The sequence below is a fragment of the Macrobrachium rosenbergii genome, chromosome 59 (assembly GCF_040412425.1).
Source record: "Macrobrachium rosenbergii isolate ZJJX-2024 chromosome 59, ASM4041242v1, whole genome shotgun sequence".
NCBI classification, from domain to species: domain Eukaryota; kingdom Metazoa; phylum Arthropoda; class Malacostraca; order Decapoda; family Palaemonidae; genus Macrobrachium; species Macrobrachium rosenbergii.
The window spans coordinates 12414950-12436915 of NC_089799.1; the positions used below are offsets into that span (position 1 = coordinate 12414950).

The 21966-nt window shown below is 38.8% G+C and overlaps 2 protein-coding genes across 2 annotated transcripts in view; one reads left to right on the forward strand and one right to left on the reverse strand.

Moving 5' to 3' along the window:
- The first annotated feature begins 2385 nt into the window (after positions 1-2385).
- Positions 2386-17881, forward strand: LOC136837773 (transmembrane protein 127-like). Its single transcript, XM_067102701.1, has 6 exons — positions 2386-2517; positions 5291-5497; positions 8969-9164; positions 9431-9601; positions 17085-17237; positions 17575-17881. The coding sequence occupies exons 2-6, from the start codon at positions 5405-5407 to the stop codon at positions 17799-17801; spliced, it is 840 nt and encodes a 279-aa protein (XP_066958802.1). The 5' UTR covers positions 2386-2517; positions 5291-5404; the 3' UTR covers positions 17802-17881.
- An 847-nt stretch (positions 17882-18728) lies between these two features.
- LOC136837772 (zinc finger CCCH domain-containing protein 15 homolog) overlaps positions 18729-21966 on the reverse strand; it is a 40051-nt gene continuing 36813 nt past the window's right edge. The window contains exon 9 of the mRNA XM_067102700.1: positions 18729-21376. Within this exon, the coding sequence (XP_066958801.1) occupies positions 21204-21376 (173 nt within the window). The 3' untranslated portion in view covers positions 18729-21203. The remainder of the gene's footprint in view (positions 21377-21966) is intronic.

The window sequence follows — 21966 nt, forward strand, 5'->3', positions numbered from 1 at the left end:
TTATTATTATTATTATTATTATTATTATTATTATTACCCAAACGCAACCCCACTAGAAAAAGCAGGATGCTACAAACTCAACAGGAAAAGCAGCTCAGTACAGAAAAAGAAATGTCAAAGTAAAGTGTAAACTAAATAAAAGAAATATTAAAGGAAACCAGGTAAAGCGTGGAATGGGACCCACGAGAGACAGGTAAAAAAAAATGCAGTCAAACCTGCTTCTTTTTAATTTCTTACGATCTCGGCAACACAACGCACCATCATTTTAGCATTCTTTTTGCCATATCATGATCATAAAACACTTTAAAAGTCCCCTTAAGCCAAATGATCATCTAAAAACGCCATGCAACCTCAATATCCATTTCATGATGTCTCTTACTGCTATATCTATCTTAAGTATCAGTAATCTATCTATAAACTACGAATACGTCTCATAAAAGTCATTCACCACATCAGAGCGCTTACGCAATTGTTTCGTAACACGCACTTGGTCCCTGCAGTCCTGCACTCACGCTACGTTTACTGCTGCCTCGTTATCACACTGTTACGCCCAAGGTCGGCCTTCGGTTACGTCATTGTCACATTTGCACACACGTGACGGGCTACGAAGAACGTATACGCCTATGGATCTTTCACTCTTCAAGGGCTTCTTTGTTTATGAGAGATCTTATCGAGTTAGAAGTGCTGAACAAATTTTTATCAATCCCTCGATTGAATGTTTATCATTAATAAACAATCCTGTCGCCTTTTATTGTTTTCGTATTTCACACATGCGTGCCTCCTCTGCATGCATATGAAGTAGCGAATGTTGTGGAAGTTTTCTTCACGTGGATTCGCCGCTGATTCATCAAAGAAAATATGAGAGTGGCAGTGACTGTTGTCATATATATATATATATATATATAGAGAGAGAGAGAGAGAGAGAGAGAGAGAGAGAGAGAGAGATAAACAAAACACAATGTCCTCAAAGGTAGAAGATGACTTCGGTTTTAAACATAAATGGTTTAGATACGTGATGAGGGTCTAGAAGCAGTGAGGAAACGGGAAGATATCAGCACGAAGACCTGTAGGAAAACAAATGAAAAAGGAAGCCATATAACAGATAGCAACTCAAACAGAAAGAGCAAAAGATAAACGGTTGTGTAGGCCTATGGGACTTATTCCCGTCTAACCTCGGGAAGGGAAAATTTGGCATAAAAAATGTTAGTCATCAGTTGCAATATGTGGTGGTTTAGAGAGATAATGTAAAGTAAAATATAAGAAACTAGCAAATTATTTCATACTTCAAGTAAAGTACAGAATACATAAATAGGGAATATTAACAAATATATATATATATATATATATATATATATATATATATATATATATATATATATATATATATATATATATATATATATATATATATATATATGTGTGTGTGTGTGTGTGTGTGTGTGTGTGTGTGTGTATGTATGTATATATATATACATATATATATTCAAATGTATTTACGTACTTAATTCAGTTTCATTTTTTTTATTCTACTATAGATATTCAGCCTTTGGCTTGAATTGACATTAGACAATATGCTAGTTCAGTACTAATTACTACTTGACATTAGTACTCTCTACTAACAGTACGACGTTTTATTTTGCGTGACGATGCTTTCTCCCAGGGGTTAGCATACATTAAGGTTTTTGCGACGGATGTGCCCAGTTAAAGATATCACGAATTAGACATGGTTCTCAAATATAATTTTTTTCATATTTTAGGTTAGTTGTACACAAGACCTACTTTTTAAATTTAGAAAAATCCAAACTGGTACAGTACCCTTGTTTTTTACGTGGAGTGGAATATAGGTTACATGTTCACTTACATAGGTTACTTATACATTTAGCCAAAAAGAACATATTGCTCTACGAAAAGCAAGTGGTTTATTACACGAATTTCTTAGAAACTGATTCCTAGTAGTAGGTTACTGAGAAGAAAATAACAATTCTGAGAGATTGGAGATTGAAAAAATAAAATGTCTATGACGGTCCATCAGTGAATGTATTTTCAAAACGTGTTCTGACTAACGAACAGTATCTCAGCTATTATCTGTACGCGAAATAGATAAAAATATTTTCTCATGTCGTGAAAATCTCCAAATATATAAATTATTTTTATGTTCCTGTAAGAAAGCAAGGCGAATAGCACCCAACTGTAATTAATCAGTTGCAGTCTTGAAACTTGGAGTCCCATATTAAGTCATTTGACGTTAATTTTATTCCTGTTGGCTTTCGCTCACCCTGGGTCTTTCTCCAAGTTGAAAATACATGGAATTTCTTCATATTCTACTCCAGCTCCCAATGCCATGTAAAAAGAAACACTACTCTCATCTCTTTTTCCGATGTAAAACGCCGCCATCCCACATCCTTGTTTGTGTCCCAACCTCCGACCCTTAAGGTTTTCCTTCAAGGGCTGAAACGTCAAAACTGCGAACGTACTTTCAGTTTCGCTATATTGTTTTCCAAGATTATCTTGAAAAAGGTCAGTAATTTTGGTTATTATTGGTAATAATGAACAGTGGGGCGTTCATTTCATGGTAATATAGGTTAAAACTCTATTTCTTTTGTGTCAGTTGCAGACCATCATGCCTGATTTATGGTAACCCGAGGCCAAAAGTAATCCAATAATAATCTCTTTCATTATTAGAGACGTAGGCCTCGTGTTTTTATTATATTTTGTGTTCATGGGGTGGACTGTAGGCTAGAGAGGCATGGAAATAATTATGACATGTTTCAGTGTGGTTTTACACCCAGATTACCATTAGGCTATGCAATTCCTTGGGCGTAGACAAACAAAAACAAGAACTAACCCACTTTCCTAGCTTTCGATTTTCGCACTCCTAATTAGGTTAATGTATATTTTAATTTATTAATTTTCTTTACTCGATTAGGCTAGGCTAGGTCACACCATATCTCAAAGCCCACTTACCTCTAGTCTATTTGATGTCTGTAATCTTGTAAGACATTGGCCTACTTTTTAAAACATGTCATAGAGTAAGAAGATAACATTCCCTTATTGTGATAGTTTTATGTGACTTTTACGAATTTGACCACATATTATTCTTGGGAAAGCTTGGTTAGCCCATTACTTGCTCCTCATAGCCCGAATAAGAGCCTAATAGCCTATTGGGGAACCACACTGGCAATCTAAGGGTAGTCTAGGTTTACTGGGAAAGATTGAAAAACAAGGATGTATTTGAATGTAACCTAACCTAGGCATGCATACCTTACTTGCTGTTGGTGGCCTTCCTCCCCCAACCTAACCTGACCTAGGGTATGGTAAATTATATAGTGAAGGTAAAACTGAAGACTATCAGCCTATCAAGGCCTGGTTCCCGTCAGTCAGCGACCTTAATATTTACCGCCTTTTTATATGTTTTTGTAAATGTTTATGGCTTTTGTGCATGTTTACGGTACTTATCATCTTTTGCTTGTGCTTTAACATTCATCCCCCGCAGGCTGGTACTGAATACAGCGCCCATTTTGCTCATAAATTGATAGTTACCAAACCAGAGGGATGTGCTGTTAGCATTCAGTTTTACATAAAGTGAAACATTAGGATCCTTTTCAGCTGACCTCCCCCAACCTGGCCTAGCATAGGACACCACTTCGTACCACCCCTGATCTTGGTTGCTGTAAATCATAGAAATTATTATGTTACATAACCTTGCTTATTTGTCAACCCCAAAAGAAATTGTCATACCCTGTTTCTGGGTCCTCCCCAACCAAATTTAACTCCAAGGCTTAAGACACAAGTAGTGGAGTTTCCCACTATGGTCCCTTAGGCTTATTATTGTTAGACATAAGGAGGTTTGTATTGACCCAGCCTCACATTTCCCACTTAATTGAATGTACAGTCATCAAAGTCAGGAACTATCAGGGAAATTCTAACCTGCTTCTTGATTATCATAGATTAACAGCTGGTTTTCAAAACCTGTAAACCATTAAATATGATGGCATTATGTGAATACAGTATTTTCAGCACTTTGACATATTACCAAGGCAGTGGATGCTCTAAATTTTAACAAAGAAGCATTAATGCTGATATACTTAATAGTCAGACGGTATTCCCGTGTAAGTGGAACTAATTTTCTTTGAAATTAACACTGCCTACTCTATTAAACATAAGAGGAAGCTTGTTCGTTGAGATATGAAAATGTCTGAAAACCATTCCTCAGTGGTTAATAATCAAGGGTGGTAATTACAAAAAAGATCGCCAGAGTACAGCAAATGAGATTAATGCCTCGAGAATTGTCGTCATAATTTCTGCTGCAGTTTGTGTACTCAGGAAAATACCTAAAGAATTGAATATGTCAAGCCATATTTAGTGACCAAGGTTAGTTTAGGCACTGGTATGGGTATGTTACCACATTTGATTAAGTCTGATTCCATGTTGCAATCCAAGTCTTTGGTTAGTTACTGCTATTTAGTTTATTTAGACCAGAGACGCATTAATAGATGCAGCATTCTTTGCTTATTCACTTCAAAATTCTCATTCAGTTACTTTGTTTGTGGTTTACATTCCTCTCTCTCTCTCTTTTTTGCCATACAGCTTTATTGATCTGACTTGTACATTTTATTCTATCCCTTTGGTCTCTGTCTGCTTTGCTGTTCAATTTTTTTAATTCTTTCTACCTGCAGTTTTTACCTCATGTTCCAGATTAAACACCACAAGCCAGTGATGTTGAATAGCCAGAGATATTTCTTTCTCCTTTAGTAGATAGAACTACAACCATGATAAATACTTGACTTGCAAATTCTTATGTAATCCAGAAGTTATGCAGCCTTATCTTCTTGCAACATTCTCTCTCTCTCTCTCTCTCTCTCTCTCTCTCTCTCTCTCTCTCTCTCTCTCTCTCTCTCTCTCTCTCTCTCTCTCGTAAACAGATGAAAGAAACATATTTATTTGATTCAGTCATTTTAAACTGCATTGGAAATTGCATAACCTTTAAATTTGGTGACATAGGAGATATGAAAGAAGGTGGGTTTTTAAATGGTTTATCATTTACAGATATTAAATATGACTGTTGTTGAGAGAATTCACCTGAAGGTAACAAATTTGCCATGTAATTTTAAAAACACCTTGTTTATTTTGAGAAATCAGCAAGGGTGTTTTGACTTTTTCTGTGTGACTTACAAGTACGATACAATTTTTTAAAAAGAAGTAGGACTCCATGCGACATTCTTTCATTTAGAAATGTTTTAAATTTTCTTTCACCACTGTGCAACTCACTAAGTGTATTTCATGTTTACAGATGCCTTCAAATGCAATATAGTGATCTGAAAGTAGCGGAGCCTTCTTGAGCCTTCTTTTTGTAATCTTAAAAGAACAGATTCTGAAGAAGATCAAATAGGCCCCAGTTCTCAATATGCCTGCACGTCCAGAATATGCAGTGGAAGGCCTCTATCCAAGAAGGCGACCTAATGTATGGCGTGATAGTGAAAAGAATCTCATGTCTGGGGTATGTTATATAGTACATTAAAATGTATTGATTATTTTCGTGTTTTGTAATTTAGATGTACTGTACAATTTAACGTGTATTGATTACTTTATTGTCTTGTTATTTAACTGTGTTATAATTTACAGCAGGTGATGTATCGTACACAAGAGTTACAATTTCATATTTTGTAATGATTTACTATACAAATGTAAAATTTGGTAAAAGCATGACACCTTAGTTTTTTGTACTTGTCATATATTTATTGCTTTTAATACAGGTACTTTATTTAGTAGTGGAAGTGATTAGGACTTAACATGTGTGCATTTTCATGAATACCATTCAACTTCTTAGAGCTTGCACTCAGATATAGTGCTGTATCTGGACATAGTTCACACATAATATTTTAGAAATGTATAAAGTTTCAATATCTGCAGTATGGAATCCCTATAGTGGGCTACTGTCATCAGTGTACTTCACATGGTTTACTGTAGGTAATTACTAAAGGTTATATGCAGTGTCCCTTTGTCCCAGAGTTGCACCCACATTTTACCTCTTATTTTGTTTCCTCCAGCTTGCTACCCAACCATTCCAACTCCCTCTTTTCTCTGTCTTAAGTACCAAGTGGCTGAAAGTGCCCAAGTGCTTGGTTTTGTAGTTATTGAATGGTGTGGTAGCAAGAAAAGTTAAAGACAGAAATGTTTTCCTTGCCCTTGGTCATGTACTAAAGAGGATTAATAACGTTTTTTTAGTTTCTGCTAAAGCGTTCTCATTCCTAACAACAATTTTCCTTTTTTATTTTTTAAAACTCAAACCCTTTAGTTTACAATAGTTTAAACCTCGGTAGCGCCATTCTCTTGATATTCCATAGAAGAACAGTTCCCTTTTCCATCAAGCAGAGTATGGGTCAGGATCCCTAAGTGACCCTATTGGTAAAATCTGGTCCTTCTCTGCCTATGTGGTTTCTCACAAACACCAGCAATCATGCTCTATGGAAATTTTTATTATTTTTGTCATCTACTGTACATTCTTCTTAACTCATTATCTCATCATTTCTATGCATAATTTTTGTCATTTTGCCTTCAGTATGGTGGTGGTTGGTATTAATTTTGGCTTATAGGTGTTTAGGTGCTCCCAGCAAAAGAGTGTTTGAGTTTTGTGGCTGTAATTGACAAAGGTCCGCACCTACCTTGTCTGACAAGTGGAGCATCAGATTGGCTAGATATTTACACAACTAGTTATTTATTGATGGCGTCTGCAGCCACAGAGCTGCATGAACACCTCTAGTGCTTCATTGATGTGTGTCGATGTCTGGGCTTATTTACCAAATGGGGCAAGTCCAACCCAATTCTATCAAAGACAAGTGCGTGCGTACTTGTAGAAGGAAATTGATACCACTGCAGGGATGTTGATCTGGGCACATCTACTAGGTTAGGTGCAAATGCCAGCAACTAGAGGGAAAGATATCACCAAGAAGTTTGAATCCCTCAGTTTGGGACCTGTCACTGGTTTTCAGGCATCATTCCAGTAATGTTTATGAGCTGATAGAGCAGTAATCTCTGAGGAATCTTCCCAGTCAGGGCTGTGAGATATTACCTAAAGGAAACTTAGTCATTTAGAAAGGAGGGGAAATACTTGCTCTCATCAACTAGTGGGAATAAATCCAAAGTATTCAAAAACTCTTATTCATTTTAGTTTAGTTTTCTTGCTTCCCTTATTCTCTTGCCACATAGTCTGATGTATCAAGTTAAAGATCAGGGCTGTTTCACTTTATAGCTTTTAAGATGAATGCAGTAATAGTATGACTATTTTGAACATGACAACTTTGAGATATTATTCTCTGGTTCCAGTAATAGCTGCAGGTCATTGTGTTTGGACAGAAAAGAGTTGGGGGATCAGATTCATCCTCCTCCTATGCAATGCTTTATTGTTTTGCTAAGTATTGATCTCACAATGTTGTTTAACTGAGAAGTGAAACCTGGCACTACAATTCCCAGTCTAACCAGTAAGGCACTGTTTGTTGTGACCCCTTGTTAGCCGTCAGACGCTTGCTGGATCTGTCCGTCTTAACTGACAGTGTCATCGACCAGACTCCTGTAATCATCTACAGTTTTTTAACAACTGGCTGACGTATCCATCCTGCCCAAATGGCTATTCAGGCTGTCATGAAGTAATTGGTGTGGCTGTGTTAGTATGTAATTTTTTAAAATGAAAGTTTTTTTTCACACACACACACTCATAACTGTGCAAGAAAGTGCCCACCTCCCTTCCTGTCTTTGTTGCAGCTGAATCACTGCTAGAGGTACTTAGGGACTTAGATACCTACTCTGTTGGATGGAAAGGGGATTCTCTGTCTTTTATTGAATAGCTAGAGATTTTTTGCTATTGTATTGCAAGTTAGGCTGTTGTACTGAAGTAGGTTTAAATGTGAAAAAATAGTTTTCATAAAAATTTTCTAACTCTAGTAAGGTCAAGATCATCGAGTTTGGGTCAGGTAGGAGTTGAGGAAATAGATAGGAAGAGTTTGACGCTAATGACTGCAAGTAAAAAATCAAGGAGCTAATATACATATATAAGATATGCATGTGAAAAATAAGAATCCTGAGCTCTGAAACTAAAAGGAAAGTGATGTCTGTAATAACTAGATTAAGCTGACCATATCTTTCATAAGAAATATAGCCGAGGTTGATAAAGAGTTTACTTAGCATTGCTACGTGATGCAAGTAACAAACTTGCTTTCTTTTTGCGGGGAATCAGGACTATAAAAGTAAGTAAACACCAACTTTTGTTTCACACAAAAGAATAAGGTACTTTGCACAAGGCAAAGTATGCAAGGACAAATTATAAAGTGATGCTTTTATGCATGTATCAACAGAGGAAGGAGACTTTTTTTTTCTTTTTTTTCCAATTATTTGTAAGTCATGGACATTAGTTAATAATTTGCGTAATGTGCCTGTTGTTCCGAGAGAATGAGGTGATTCTTTGTCAGACAGTTGTCTTGTAAATTTTCGAGTACATTTTTTGTTGTGTTAGAACTGAATAGTGAACTTCTAGGAAATAGTTAGAATTGTATAATTCAGATTACTGAGTCTTATTGATAGTAAATACGATTAACTTTAGTTTAAGGTAAGAAATATTGTGTAGGGTGAGAGATACTGTTAGAAGCTTCATGCATTAGGCCTTGTTTTGGATATACCGGTGCTGATCATTAAGAAGAAAGGTAAAATTTCTATCTTCAACCTTTAACAAGTGTAAGTGGAAGTTATGGTACAGGAATTCTCAGTTGAAAATTTTGGTAATGCTTTTTCTAGGATTAAAGGAAATGTAAGAGTATTTTTTATGCAGCATCCATGTAATTGTTATGTGTTTAAGTATTGTAATTTATTGTAGTGCTTTAAGATTAATTTTCTTGGCCTGTCTCATTTTATGTGATAACTAATAGGACTGTCTTTTCTGAATTCAAGTATGCTGAAAACCTAATATTATTTTTTACAGGTTGTGAGTATAATTGTGATAGTTGTGACATGTGCATGCATCAGTCAACCTCAGTGGTTCCGATTGGATGGAGGGGGTTGTAGCACGCACACTGTCGGATTGTACTTATTCTTTCATCCTGGTAATTTTGAGCCCTTAAAGGGTACCGACATAGGTCCCTCAGCATCTCATGTAATATACTACACAAATGGAGAAGGTAAGAACACCCACCTGTGTTTTTGTTTAGTTACATCATCTATTCACATAATTAACCATTCTTTTAAGAAAGCCTTGCAAACGCTTACAATAAAATGGTATACAGTATTGCCATCTGTATTCACATGCATTTAAGCATATTGTATTATTTTGATTTTGTAGTAATTTGTAACAAAGTAAAATCCAGTCCATTCAGCATAACTTTAGAATTAAGGAGTCATCATGAGTGCGCACATTTATGAGTTTACTTTTTATAATTTTTTGCAGAACTCAAGTTTTGCGTTACTCCTGAGATTGTGGCATTCATGCGCCTTGTGATTGGTCTTATATTTTTAATGATATGTTCATCGTTAGTACAAATGCTTTTGGATATTACTGGACCAAGTGGAAGGATACTTAAGTGTATCAGAAAGAATGCTGTTGCAGGTATTATCTCAGGTAAGTCTAGAAGCTGAATTTTTAATAACATGCTTGTTGCTTATACTGTTTTCTAGGTTTGCAACACAGGAGCACCTGACACCATTGGTTCCAAAGCCTTTGCTGTATTTGTGAATTTACTGGACCATGAATGGCAAAGTATTGCCTTTATCCAAACCCATTGATTGCATAATCCATTAAAGGCTGCTGACTGATGGTTACCACATCTGCGGAGGTAGTACGGGGTTCTTCAGGATTAACCAGATGTATCTCTAGACTGTAGCATGCAGAACAGGGATGGAGGAAAGTGCCACCCTGCTCTTCAGGGCAGCACCAGCTGAGCAACACTGCCATGCATTTTAGGCAGTGTCATTAGAGCTACATCAACCTGCCCTCTGGACTGGAGTTGGCAGTGCCAGCTTAGTAACACTGCCCCTACCCTCAGGACATTGTCAGTGGAGCTGCACCAACTTGCCCTCTGGGGCAGTGTCAGTTTCAACTTAGTACTATTTAAGAGGGATGTGAATTCAGTGTAATGGCTGATTTTTGGAGATAGTCTCTTCAAGGAAGATTTCTTGCAATTTTAATACTTATTTTCTAGACCTGGTTGTTGTGTCAGGTCAAGTTTTACCTGTAGCAGCTGAAATTTTTGGCTTAAATCATCCATATCATCCCATAAGCATTAATGTTATAACAACCTTATAGGCATGGATTTCCTGGATCCTTTGGTACTACAGTACACCAGGTTAGGATGGTAAATGCATGTACCTTCCATTAATCAGCAGCTTACATAAATATAGTCGTTTTGTCATCAAAATAGGCTGCAAGTTTTACTCTTGACTATTTCTTCAAAAGAAAAAACTTCTTACCGGCAGCTGTTAATGGTTCCTTCAGGTCAGATTTTTCCAATAAGAGATTAGTAATGAATTATAAATTTTAAACATCTGACTTACCTGGTAGTTATATATAGCTTAAGTCCCGACGCCGCTGCAGAATTTCAAAACTCGCGTGAATCGCGATGGTAGTCAGGGTGTACCACTAGTGCGCCTCTCTACCTGGTGTACCTTGAACCATTCCAACTGTTCCTCAGATCTTCCCTGCCGCCATACCGGTTGTGCATCGTTAAGAATTTTGCTCGTTTGGCCCGTGATTTTCACAGAGTTTTTGGTGAAGTACACTTGGCTTTGGCTACGTCGTTTTTTGATTTTGATTTGGATTTTCTGGATTTGTTAGATATTGCTGATTTTTTGACCTTTGCTCGCGGATTTTTCTACGATTTTTTTCACTTTCCAAGATGTCTGACTTGCTCGAAAGTGGTGAGAATGTGTGAGGGGTGTAAACCCGACTTGCTAAAGTCTGGATCCCCACTCTCATTTGTGTAAATGCAGAGGGAAAATTACAGTTAAAGGATAGATGTGATGAATGTTTTGGCTTATCAGAAAGAGAGTGGATGGATTACTACCGATATGTTTCTAAGCTTGAAAGGGATAGGATCAGAAGAGCCGGAGTAGTAAATCTCTGCCTTTTTCTAGAGATAGTCAGGGAATTGAAGATTCTCCCTCATATCAATCCTATTATTCATTCCCTCAGTAGTGGTAGTCCCAGAACCCCACTGATACTGATATGAACCAACTCTTCAGGACATGATGATCGCCATTCAAAACCCTTTGACAAAAGGTAGAATCCCTCGCAAGAGACAGAGAGGATTTATGGTCGAATGTCAGAGATCTGAAACATTCAAGTGCAATGAAAAAATAGAGTGGCAAGTGTTGTGGAGGGTGCGGTTGCTACCGGTCCTGTCGTGCTCCTGGGTCCTAGACCTCTCTTCCAAGCTCACCAACCCCCGTGAGAAGGAATGTCGCAGCAGACCAAGGAGTGCGAGAGGCTTTAGCTACCGAGCAGTCGCCCTCAGCTGCATCCTGGACGCCTCAGGCGCTCACCGCCATAGAAAGGCGAGAGGTTAAAAGTGTTTGTCCTCGTCGGAGGACGCTGTTACTAGAAGGGACTGGCGCCATACGACCTTATCGGACCCCTCAGGAAACTTCGTGGAGCGAAGGCCGGGATTTGACACTTCCTACCCGGATGTAGTCACTGGAGCAGCCCAGAGCGTTCCCTCTTAATTGGACAATTGCTCTCCAGTGAAAAGCAGACGATGTTGGTCGCGACGGGCGGCCGCTCGCTTCCGGGCTGATGACGTAAATAAGACCGAGGCGGCGAAATCTCATTTCAACATCGCATCGATGAAAATGAATTAGTAGTTGATATTGCGGCTCTCATCGCGATCCTCAGCAACAGGTAGCCCGCAGATCAGTCTAATTCAGACATGCAACGGAAACTCTTCTTCCTGATGCAAGTCTTTTCAGCCCGCAGATAAGACGGATGCAGACGTTTGTCCACCGATGGCTGTATCGTCGCTCTGAGGAAACTTTTGACCGATGTCGCACAGGCGGCCAGCTCGCGACTTTGTGGTGCGGCGGACAGCTTAACGAAAATGTTTCGCCTATTCAAGAAACCTCAATCATTTTACGCCAGCCTGAGGCAGCTTTTTGACAGATGTCGCACAGGCGCCGTTCTCAAGCCGACCTTGGGTTGACGGAACAATGATTGCTCAGGAAGTCTGGACGCCAGGACGCCCGAGAAAGCTCAAGAGATGGACGCCAGGATGCCAGGCGCCAAGATCTTGGTCGCCAGGACGCCAGACGCCAAGAATCTGGACGCCAGGACGCCAGGCGTCACGCAAGACACCAGACGCCACGAGACTGGACACCAGACACCGAGCCGCCAAGGTGATACTTTGAAAGAAGTCGCTTTGGTTTTGTCAATCAGAAGAAGAGATTGATGATATCCTCAGTCTCCTGTGGATCTGATCGAACAAGTTTCGGAAGAAGAAGATAGTAAAGGCCTTCAACTTTCATCAGACTCAAAACTTATGAAACTTTTGCGGAGGTTTTCCTGAAAACTTATTCGACGGCTCCCTCGCTCTCCCACCTTCAGAATTTACTCTTGGGAAGGCGCCATGAGTCAGCTTCTTTATGAAGATGGTTTGTCCCCGCCGTCCAAGAGAGCTTCAAAAATGATGAATGAATGGATGCTTTCAAAGAAAGAACAAGGAAAGACAGCCTTTGCTTTTCCCTCCAGCCAAACTAGCTTCAAGATCGAAAGCTTGGTATCAACGAGAATCTGTTCGCCTTGGAATACCTTTTTTGCCTCTTCCCGAGGAGACTAATCTTGTTGATTCATCTCGGGCCGAGTGGGCCATGGGGAGAACGTGTTTTGCTGGTCAACATCAGAGTTGACCACCAAAGGAATTTTTAGGCCTTCGAGGTCTTTAACTTTCTGGACTGGACCCTGGGAGCAAGTTAGGAAGAAAGATGGGATTATTCAGCACGACCGACAAGAAGAATTTGTACATCTTATGTCGTGGTATGGATAAAGGAATCAGAACGGTGCTGAAGCGAATTAGCTATGCTTTTCAGCAGGAATCTTGAAGAAAAGGACCCATCTTTGCTCTTTTCCCTAGCTAATGTCACATCCAGTCAAAAGCTGGAATTAATTTACGCCTTTTTCCCTCTCACACCTCTTCCCTCAAGACTTGGTTAAAGAGATTTCTACCCTCCTTAGCTCAGAAAACCACAAGATCTTATATCGAAGACAGCAAAGAAAGTCTTACCAACAACTTTCATGACTAAAAGAGAGTAAGGGCTGAGGGCTTCTGTGCTTCAGGGATCTCAGCCTTTTTTCGTGGTCGGCCCTCAGGTAGAGGTTCCTCGAGGGCGGTAGAAGATCTGCAGCAAGGAGGCCTCTAGACAGGGAAGAAACAGGACTTGACGTTCCCCCAGGCAGCGGTAGGTGCCAGGCTGTTAAACTTCTGGCAGGTATGGGAGAAAGAGGAGCGGATCCTGGTCCATTCAACTACTCAAGGATGGATACAAAACCCTTCCTAAAGAAAAGCCCTCGCTGGGCAGACAAACCAATAGATCTGTCTCCCAGGATACAGAGACGAGTCCAAGGCACAGGCGATTGATTGTGCTAAGTTTCTGTTATTATTGCAGAAAACGCAATAGAGAAAAATACAAAAATCTGGATTCGCCAGGATTCTACAACCGCCTTTTCCTGGTTCCAAGAGCTCGGGGGTTGAGACTAGGTACGATGTGAGTGCCCTCAACGCCTTTGTACAAAAGACGAAGTTTTCCATGGAAACAAATAAAATCAAAAGTGTTAGCGCAGTCAGACAACACGACTGGATGGTTTTGACCTTCAGGGACGCATATATCTCCACATTCCTATCCACCCGGCGCTTCAAGAAATACCTTGATTCGTCTTCAGGAACAGGTATTCCAGTTTCGGCTCTTGCTTCGGCCTAAACATCACGCCCCAAATATTCACCACAGACTGATGTCGGTCGTAGCGGAATGCTGCACACCGAGAGGCATCAGGGCCTTCGTATCTGATCGACTGGCTCTCAGAGCTCCTTCCCTTCAATCGCTGTCTGGAGGATCTTCAAACGACAGTCTGTTTATCGAGAGGAACTAGGACTTCTGGTAAACAGGCAGAAGCGTCACATCTTGACCTATCTCAAGAGATCCTGTATCTAGGGATGAGGATTCAGTCTCGGATTTTTCGGTTTTTCTCCAATACCATCAAGGATGGAACAGACCTTAGTAAAATTAAAGGACCTTTCTGGGGGAAGCGGATGTGCTCGGCGAGGAATGGATGAGCCTGCTAGGACCCTTTCCTCGCTAGAACAGTTCGTTTCCTTAGGAAGACTAAACCTTCGCCCACTTCAATTCCACCTCAATCGGTATTGGAGCAGAGAAGACGGGCTAGAGAAAGAGTGTATCCCCATTTCAGAGGCGATGAAACAGTGCCTTCAGTGGTGGAACGACCCAGTCAAAGCTTCAGGAGGGCCTTTCATTAAAACAGAAGAACCCAGACCTAGTGTTGTTCTCCGGCCAGCGTCGGACTCGGGTGGGGACAACATTGGGAAAGTTGGAAGTATCAGGATTCTGGACCAGAGAGCAAGAGAAGCTCCACATAAATCAAAAGGAGCTGACTGCAATATTTTTAGCCCTCAAAGAGTTACAACACTCAGTCCAAGACAAGGTCGTACAGGTCAACTCCGACAACACGATGGCGTTGGCCTACATCAACAAACAAGGAGGAACCCACTCCAGGTCACTGTGCCTAAACGTCGAGGCAACTCCTTATCTGGGCCAAGGAGAAAAATGTGACATTGTTGACACGTTTCATTCAGGGGAAAGAAATGTGAGGGCAGACAGTCTGAGCAGGAAAGGTCAAGTCCTGGCAACAGAATGGACTCTTCACCAAGATGTCTGCAGAGAATTGTGGCGGATTTGGTCGTCCATGCATAGACCTCTTCTTCGCCACAGCTCAAACGAAGAGGATGGAGACGCATCGCTCTCCTGTGCACCCGGCAATGCACACAGATGCTGCTCCTTTTAAATTGGTCCAACCTGGACGCCATCGCCTTTCCCCTCAAGATCGTAAACAGAGTCATTCAGAAGTTCGTATTCCACGATAGCGCCAGGATGACTCCCAGTGGTCCCCTGGCCAACAAGAGAATGGTTCACAGAAAGTGGAATGGATGGTGGGACACGCTGAGAAGTCTGCCTCAAGGCCAGATCTACTCAAACAACCCCACTTGGAAAGGCAGTATCACCAAAACTCCAGGTTCAGCAGCCAACTGCCTTCAGACTATCGAAAATCCCCAAGAGTCAGGGAGTGATTTTCGAAGAGGCAGCTAGAGCTATCGCAGAGTTAGGAGGTCACCTACCATCAGGTATACCAATCCAAGTGGGATATTTTTAGAGGTTGGTGTAAAACAACCTCGTCCTCGCCCAGTACCTCTGTGACCCAGATAGCGGATTTTCTTTTTACCTTAAGAGGAGACGAACTTTTCAGTCTCTACTATTAAGGGATTTTACAGCTAGACACAGAAACTTTAAAGATCTCACAATGAAGACTCTATTTTTGGTTTGCTTACGAAGACAGCAGCTAAAAGAGTCAGTGAAGTACATGCCTTCAATAAAACCGGCGGTTTTAGAACGGCAAAGCCATCTGCTCTCTACAATTGGGGTTTTTGAGCTAAGAATGAAACGGCCTCACAACCATGGCCCAAGTCCTTCGAGATTATGAATCTGGCAGAGATCGCAGGTGAGGAGTTAGAGAGTCCTCTGTCCGGTAAGAGCTCTGAGAGCGCACCTGCAAAGGACCTAAGAATTTACGAGGCAGGCCAGAGGCGCTGTGTTCAGTTAAGAAGCCCTCTACCAGTGTCAAAGAATGCAAGTATCCTATTTCATTAGACAGTTGATAAGGAAGCCGATTCAGAATGTAATGAAGCTGACTTAAGCTTCTAAAGGTTAAAACCCATGAGGTCAGAGCGGTTGCAACCTCTGTAGCCTTTAGACAGAATATGTCCCTACAAAGTATCATGGACTTACCTTCTGGAGAAGCAAGTCAGTGTTTGCCTCACACTACTTGAAGCAAGTACAAACGCTTTTTTTATGATGACTGCTATACACTGGGACCGCTTATAAGCAGCTAACTCAGTAGTGGGAGAGGACTTACCCCTGCAATCCCATAACTGATGCCCTTGATTCTTTGCCTTGGAATAGTTGTAATCTTATGGTTGTTTGTGGAGATTGGACGAAATCTTCCGCAATCATTGATTTTAGTCAGGTATCAGTTTGTTCCCTTGGCAGCCCGGAACAAGGGTATTATAGGTTGTCTGTCACATAGAGGTTGGTATACCGGTTGGCAGCTCCTAGAGGTCTTCAGCCCCTGAGGGATCGTTGGACCTCTTAAGGAAAGCAGACATAATGAGGGGGAGTTCCAAGTCAGCTTCCCTAAACCAGGTAAGAACCTGTTGGTTTATTAACCCTAAGCAAAATTCCAAAGATGTTGGCTGTCTCTGACCCTCCACCAAAGGTGTCAATCAGCCATATATATAACTACCAGGTAAGTCAGATAAATGGAAATGATATTTTCATAATAAAATAAATTTTTGAACATACTTACCTGGTAGTTATATGATTAAATTCCCACCCTCCTCCCCTCTAGAGACTAGGGGCATGGAAGATCTGAGGAACAGTTGAATGGTTCAAGGTACCTGGGTAGAGGCTTACTCAGTGGTACACCTGACTACCCATCGCGATTGCCGCGAGTTTTGGAAATTCTGCCGCGCAGGGACTTAAGCTATATATAACTACCAGGTAAGTATGTTCAAAAATTTATTTTATTATGAAAATATCATATTAAAAAAAAAATTTTTTTTCAGTGCAAAAGCATTAGTCACCATACTTCCCCTCCCCCAGTTCCTCTGTTTTGTTGCACGAAGGGAGATAGCACTAGTGGACTGAGAGGAGACCATAGGTACTGAGCTAACCTGGAGTCGGTTGTGTAAGAGTAATGGATTTTAACTGCTAAAAAATTATCATTTATAGATCTTGTTAGATTAGCTTTAGTTTCCTTTTTCTAATTACAGTTTTGGTGTGTGTAGTGTGCATTGGAGTATGTTATTACATCACAACATTAATGGAAACACAACAAGAAACTACAAAGCCAGTTATTGGACCTTTGGCATCTGCAAGGGTACACGTGAAGCTGGATATTGGCTTCTATTTGCTTATATTTGCAGGTAATTTTGAATTTGTGGTAATCTTGATTATCTTAACACATTTTTAGCCTGGCACCTTAGTTTTTCTTATTTATAGGTATTGTCGTTTGTAATGTAAACCTTAAGCAGGGTATGAATTGACGTGGTTAGATTTACATATTTATGGTCATTTTTGGACCTGACATTATTAACATTCAGCCTATGCATTTCATATTAATCTGTGTAGGATGTTAGGGTAAGATGCTAACAATTGGCAATAGTTTTATAGAAAATTGTTATTTTGCAGATTAATAATAGATATAATGAAAAGACCCAAGTTCTATTTAATACCTTATAATTTTTCTTAATCTCTCCTCAGGTGCATTGTCAGTTTTTGCAGTTGGGTTTAGTTGGCTTCGACCATCTCACATCTTTCAAGAAGGTGACACTGCTCCTTTAGTGGAGGAGTGGGGAGGCCTTGAGGGTCTTGAAACATTCTCTATTCCTCCTGGTGGAGGCCCAATGGTTCCCCCCATCCCTTATATGCACAATGTTGAACCCCCACCACCAGTTGAAGGGCATCCCCCACCCCCGTATACTCCCTAATCGAGTCACAAATGTTACCTTAGATATTTTATTAATATTATATACTATCATTGTAGGTTCTAGATAAAAATTGAAAAACATTGGTAGTATTAATATCTTGGGGTTACAAATAAGTTATTCAACCTTGTTTACCCAATAACTAAGTGAAACAAAAAAACTGTGGAAAGGCTTGAAAAATATGGAAGGTAGGTACAATTTTCTCTTTGGTTTGCACACTTCTGTAATACAGTATTATATAGTTAATTTTATTTCCAGGAAAGTGATCAGGTAGTGCAGGCTACAACAGAGTTAGGAACAGTAAAACTACAACATATTTAAATTTAAGTCTTCAAGTTTTTTCATCAGATGAGGTGAAGCTCTGATTTTTAGTCATTTTAAAGTTAACATCGCAAACTCCTTTAGGTTAGGCTGCATATAAATGGAAGTAGCTTCCTCACGATCCTCACCTAAATTAACCGAGTACAATAGCAGTATTGAAGTCACTCATTTGTGAAGTCAAGAGTTTGATGCCTGTCATCTAAATTATTGAATACCCTGGAGCCCTTGCTATTTTTAACGTGAACTACATGGAAGTGGCAGAGGTGACTGAAAGTGAAGTTACATTATATTTTCATATGTGGATTGGTAATGTACATGAGCATATGTGGATTGGTAATGTACATGAGATGCCTGCTTTTAGTAGTAATTTCATGGAAAATTGCTTGTTTACAGGTTAATTGTAGATATAGTGCCTCATTATTACTTGCATTTTTCCTCAGGTGCATTGACAGTTTTTGCTGTTGAGAAATTCATGTGGGGAGGTTGGGAAATTTTGTTGTGAGGATTTGATGGGAGGATATGGCTTAAGAAAAAGAAGTCATGAAGGAACTGACATGAGTAGTGTCATGGCAAAGTTACAGGGAGGGATAAGGATAATTAAAAAAGATGACCATAAAAACTTTTAATGTATTCAATTATTAATCTAGACAAAGGAAAGGCATTGCTCAGAAAGAACTATACCAGGTTATATTGAACCCTCCTGCAGTCAGCTCATTAGTCAAATCAACAGTACACAATATATCACATTTGTAATCCATGCCATTTTACTGAAACAAAAAATTTAACTAAACCCGAGATATAAATATCTTAATAAAATTCACACACACCAGTAGCTTCAAACATTTAAAATTCAGTTCCTGAAGTACATAAAAGCTAGTTTAAATGGAGTTCTAATGAATTTCAACAAACTTTGTCTTATAATGCTCTCCAGAAATAACAACATACCAGTAACAGACAGGTTTGTAGATGGACGGACAGGAAGTTCTAACCGGTTCCTGGCCTTCTGGTATGGTTAGCAAGTAAGACTATATCAAATAATATGGAAAAAAGGTAAATTTCAGTATAAGCTGGCAGACATTATTTAATAACTAAATGCAATCCTACAATTATGATTTACATGCAAAAAACCAAAGGCTGCCAAGTTTATTTAATGACTCAATAACTTCTCTAAGAGCTTTGAATACTGTTCATACTTGTATATACAGCATATATATATACCTGTACTGCCAATGTATGTGAGCACTGTATAGACCTGTGCGCCCGATATTACGTTCTTTCAGCCAATGATTGTAAGGCTACACTTAAAATTTTAAAACTGTGCAAATATATATATCACACTTGGAGATAACCTGCAATACCAGTACAGTAAGTTTCATCATCCACAATAAAATTATATGTATAAATGTGATGAGGTCTTCGAAACTGAGACTTCAGTTTCAATATATCTTTCTTTCTTTGCAAAAAGGTTTTGCATTAAGAAATGTAACAAACAATGCTGACAGATTGACTTCCGAATTTTCATATCTACCAATATTTCTTATGCCAATACATTATTCAGCAGCTGCAATGATTTGGAGATGATACGCTTATCTTCTCTCTCTTATGAACATGACTTCATAAAAAAATTACTGTGAAAAAGATTGTAATACAGAAGAAACAAAGAGTACTGTATGGTACTCAGAAGAAATGAAAGAGAGCAAAAGAGAAATTGATACAATTTCCTTCTCATCCTGCATAACTGTAAAAATGAACATGATGGCATAGTATTAAAAAAATTGTAGACACTCTGGACTACAAAATTTAATAAAGTCTGAAAAATATTGCAAACTTTCATGCCTTCAACAAACACAGAAAAGGTAACTAACATATACTCACAAAAATTTGCATAGGACATTGAATATAAATGTCTTAGCAGAAAAGGGCCAACTAAAGTAAGTACCAAGATTCTGATGCTCATGTACCAAACATATCTGCAACTATTACCATATTTGATGGCATATAAGACACACAAACACAAGAGAAACCTAATTTCAGCAAAGAATTCTACGAAGGAATACTTACATGGTTTAGCATTAACCCATATTTAATTTACACTGATACTCTCAAAATAAGTTCCATAAATTACACCAAATAATTATTAGGAAGTGCACTGTACTATCCAAACTCCATTTTTGATTGCTAAAAACTTTGGGTATCATACAATACTTGTAAATTATAGATCTTACATTTTATCAAGCCTATTCATTCATACTCCCACCCAACACTGTTTCAAGAGCATACCATAATAAGAAAACAGTTTGCACTTGCATTTATGCATGCAATACAGATCCCTATAGTTATTTTCATCACTGTTACTCAAAGACAAAAATACACTGGACTCACCATAATGCAAAAGATAAAATGTGTTATATCGCAGTAAAATAAAAAGGCCACTTTCCAATTACAAAATAAATGACAAACTTAGAAATGCAGTACAAAAAAAAAAAAATTGTATGGCAACAAACAATTTTAGCCTCAAAATACGAAGTCCGTCAGTACATTTACGCATTCATTCAACTTTTGATCTGCAGTTTTTATATCTATGGTGACATCAATAATTAAGATCATACTGAAAATGCTAAACAACAAGAAATCAATAATAGTACTGCTGGGAAATATTTGAGTATTGCAGTACTTGTAGTGCGAAGCTATGGCAGGCAGATGTACTGGAAGTCTATGGTAATTGGTACCTGGGTTAACATAATGAGTTCAGGGTTATTTGCTGAGCTTTTGTTGGTGGGGGTGGCTGAAACAGTCATATATGCCATTAAATATGTATAACTTATTTACTATCAAAATAAAATTAGGAGGGAAAACCAATGTGGTAAACTATATTAAACTGTTAAATTGGCAATGAAAGCAAGTCACTTCCAACAGACATATGAAGTAACACTCAAGAGTTTATCTTCTTGCTTAATGTACAGCTTATCATTTTATTTGTCCTTATAAAATTAGCATCAGTACTGCTGTCTAAAGACCCAGCAATGATAAGAAGTGTTTATCCAGTGCATCAAACTCTTAGTATGCTAATAAGTCCTGAAATTACTATACTACAGTCATATCTTCTAGTTGTTCTTCTAATTCTTCTAAATCATCATCATCCCCATCAAACAGGTCTTCATCAATATCAACAGATGCTTCATCTTCAGCCACACCCCCCACAGCACCTTCATCCTGCGAGACACCTTCTTCTGCATCACCATCCGCAATAGATGTAGCTGAAAAAATCGACACAAAAATAAAATATTCTTATCAGAAAATAGATCTCGTTTAACTATTGCCAACTTTGGTATCCCAGCTCATCCCATTTGTCTGTAAATTAAAAACCTTAACAGTAAAATATTTGTTTTTTAAGTTTAATGCTATATCTGCTGTAAATGCAGCATAAACATCAAAATACAATACAAAAAAAATGCACCACATCCTAGTGTGATACTATACACTGTGGAAATACAGTAAACTTGTAGTCTACATCCAAATACCTGCACACTGCATAAAACACTGGCTTGGAAAAGCATGTGTAATTTAGTCTTACTTGAAGGTCATTCTTAGACATTTTATTTTACTTGTATTTTTAACAATTTTACAGAAGATATAACTGGTATGCAATACCTCACTTGCATTAAAATCATGTGTGTTAAGACAATTTATGTACAAAAAAGGAAAGACAAACTCAGAATATTAATGAATTCGCAATGCTTATACTGTACAGTACTTCAAAAGTCCTCACTCTGGAATAAGCTGAAGTTTCACATACTGATTACTGTAAATGTGACATTTTTCATGTACTTCAAGAACTAAAAAACCT

What these genes read in the sequence shown, in the direction of transcription:
- LOC136837773 (XM_067102701.1), top strand. Translation starts at nt 5,405, where the DNA reads ATGCCTGCACGTCCAGAATATGCAGTGGAAGGCCTCTATCCAAGAAGG. An exon ending in AAAAGAATCTCATGTCTGGG is followed by an intron (nt 5,498 to 8,968) that starts GTATGTTATATA and finishes TATTTTTTACAG; the next exon opens with GTTGTGAGTATAATTGTGAT. An exon ending in ATACTACACAAATGGAGAAG is followed by an intron (nt 9,165 to 9,430) that starts GTAAGAACACCC and finishes AATTTTTTGCAG; the next exon opens with AACTCAAGTTTTGCGTTACT.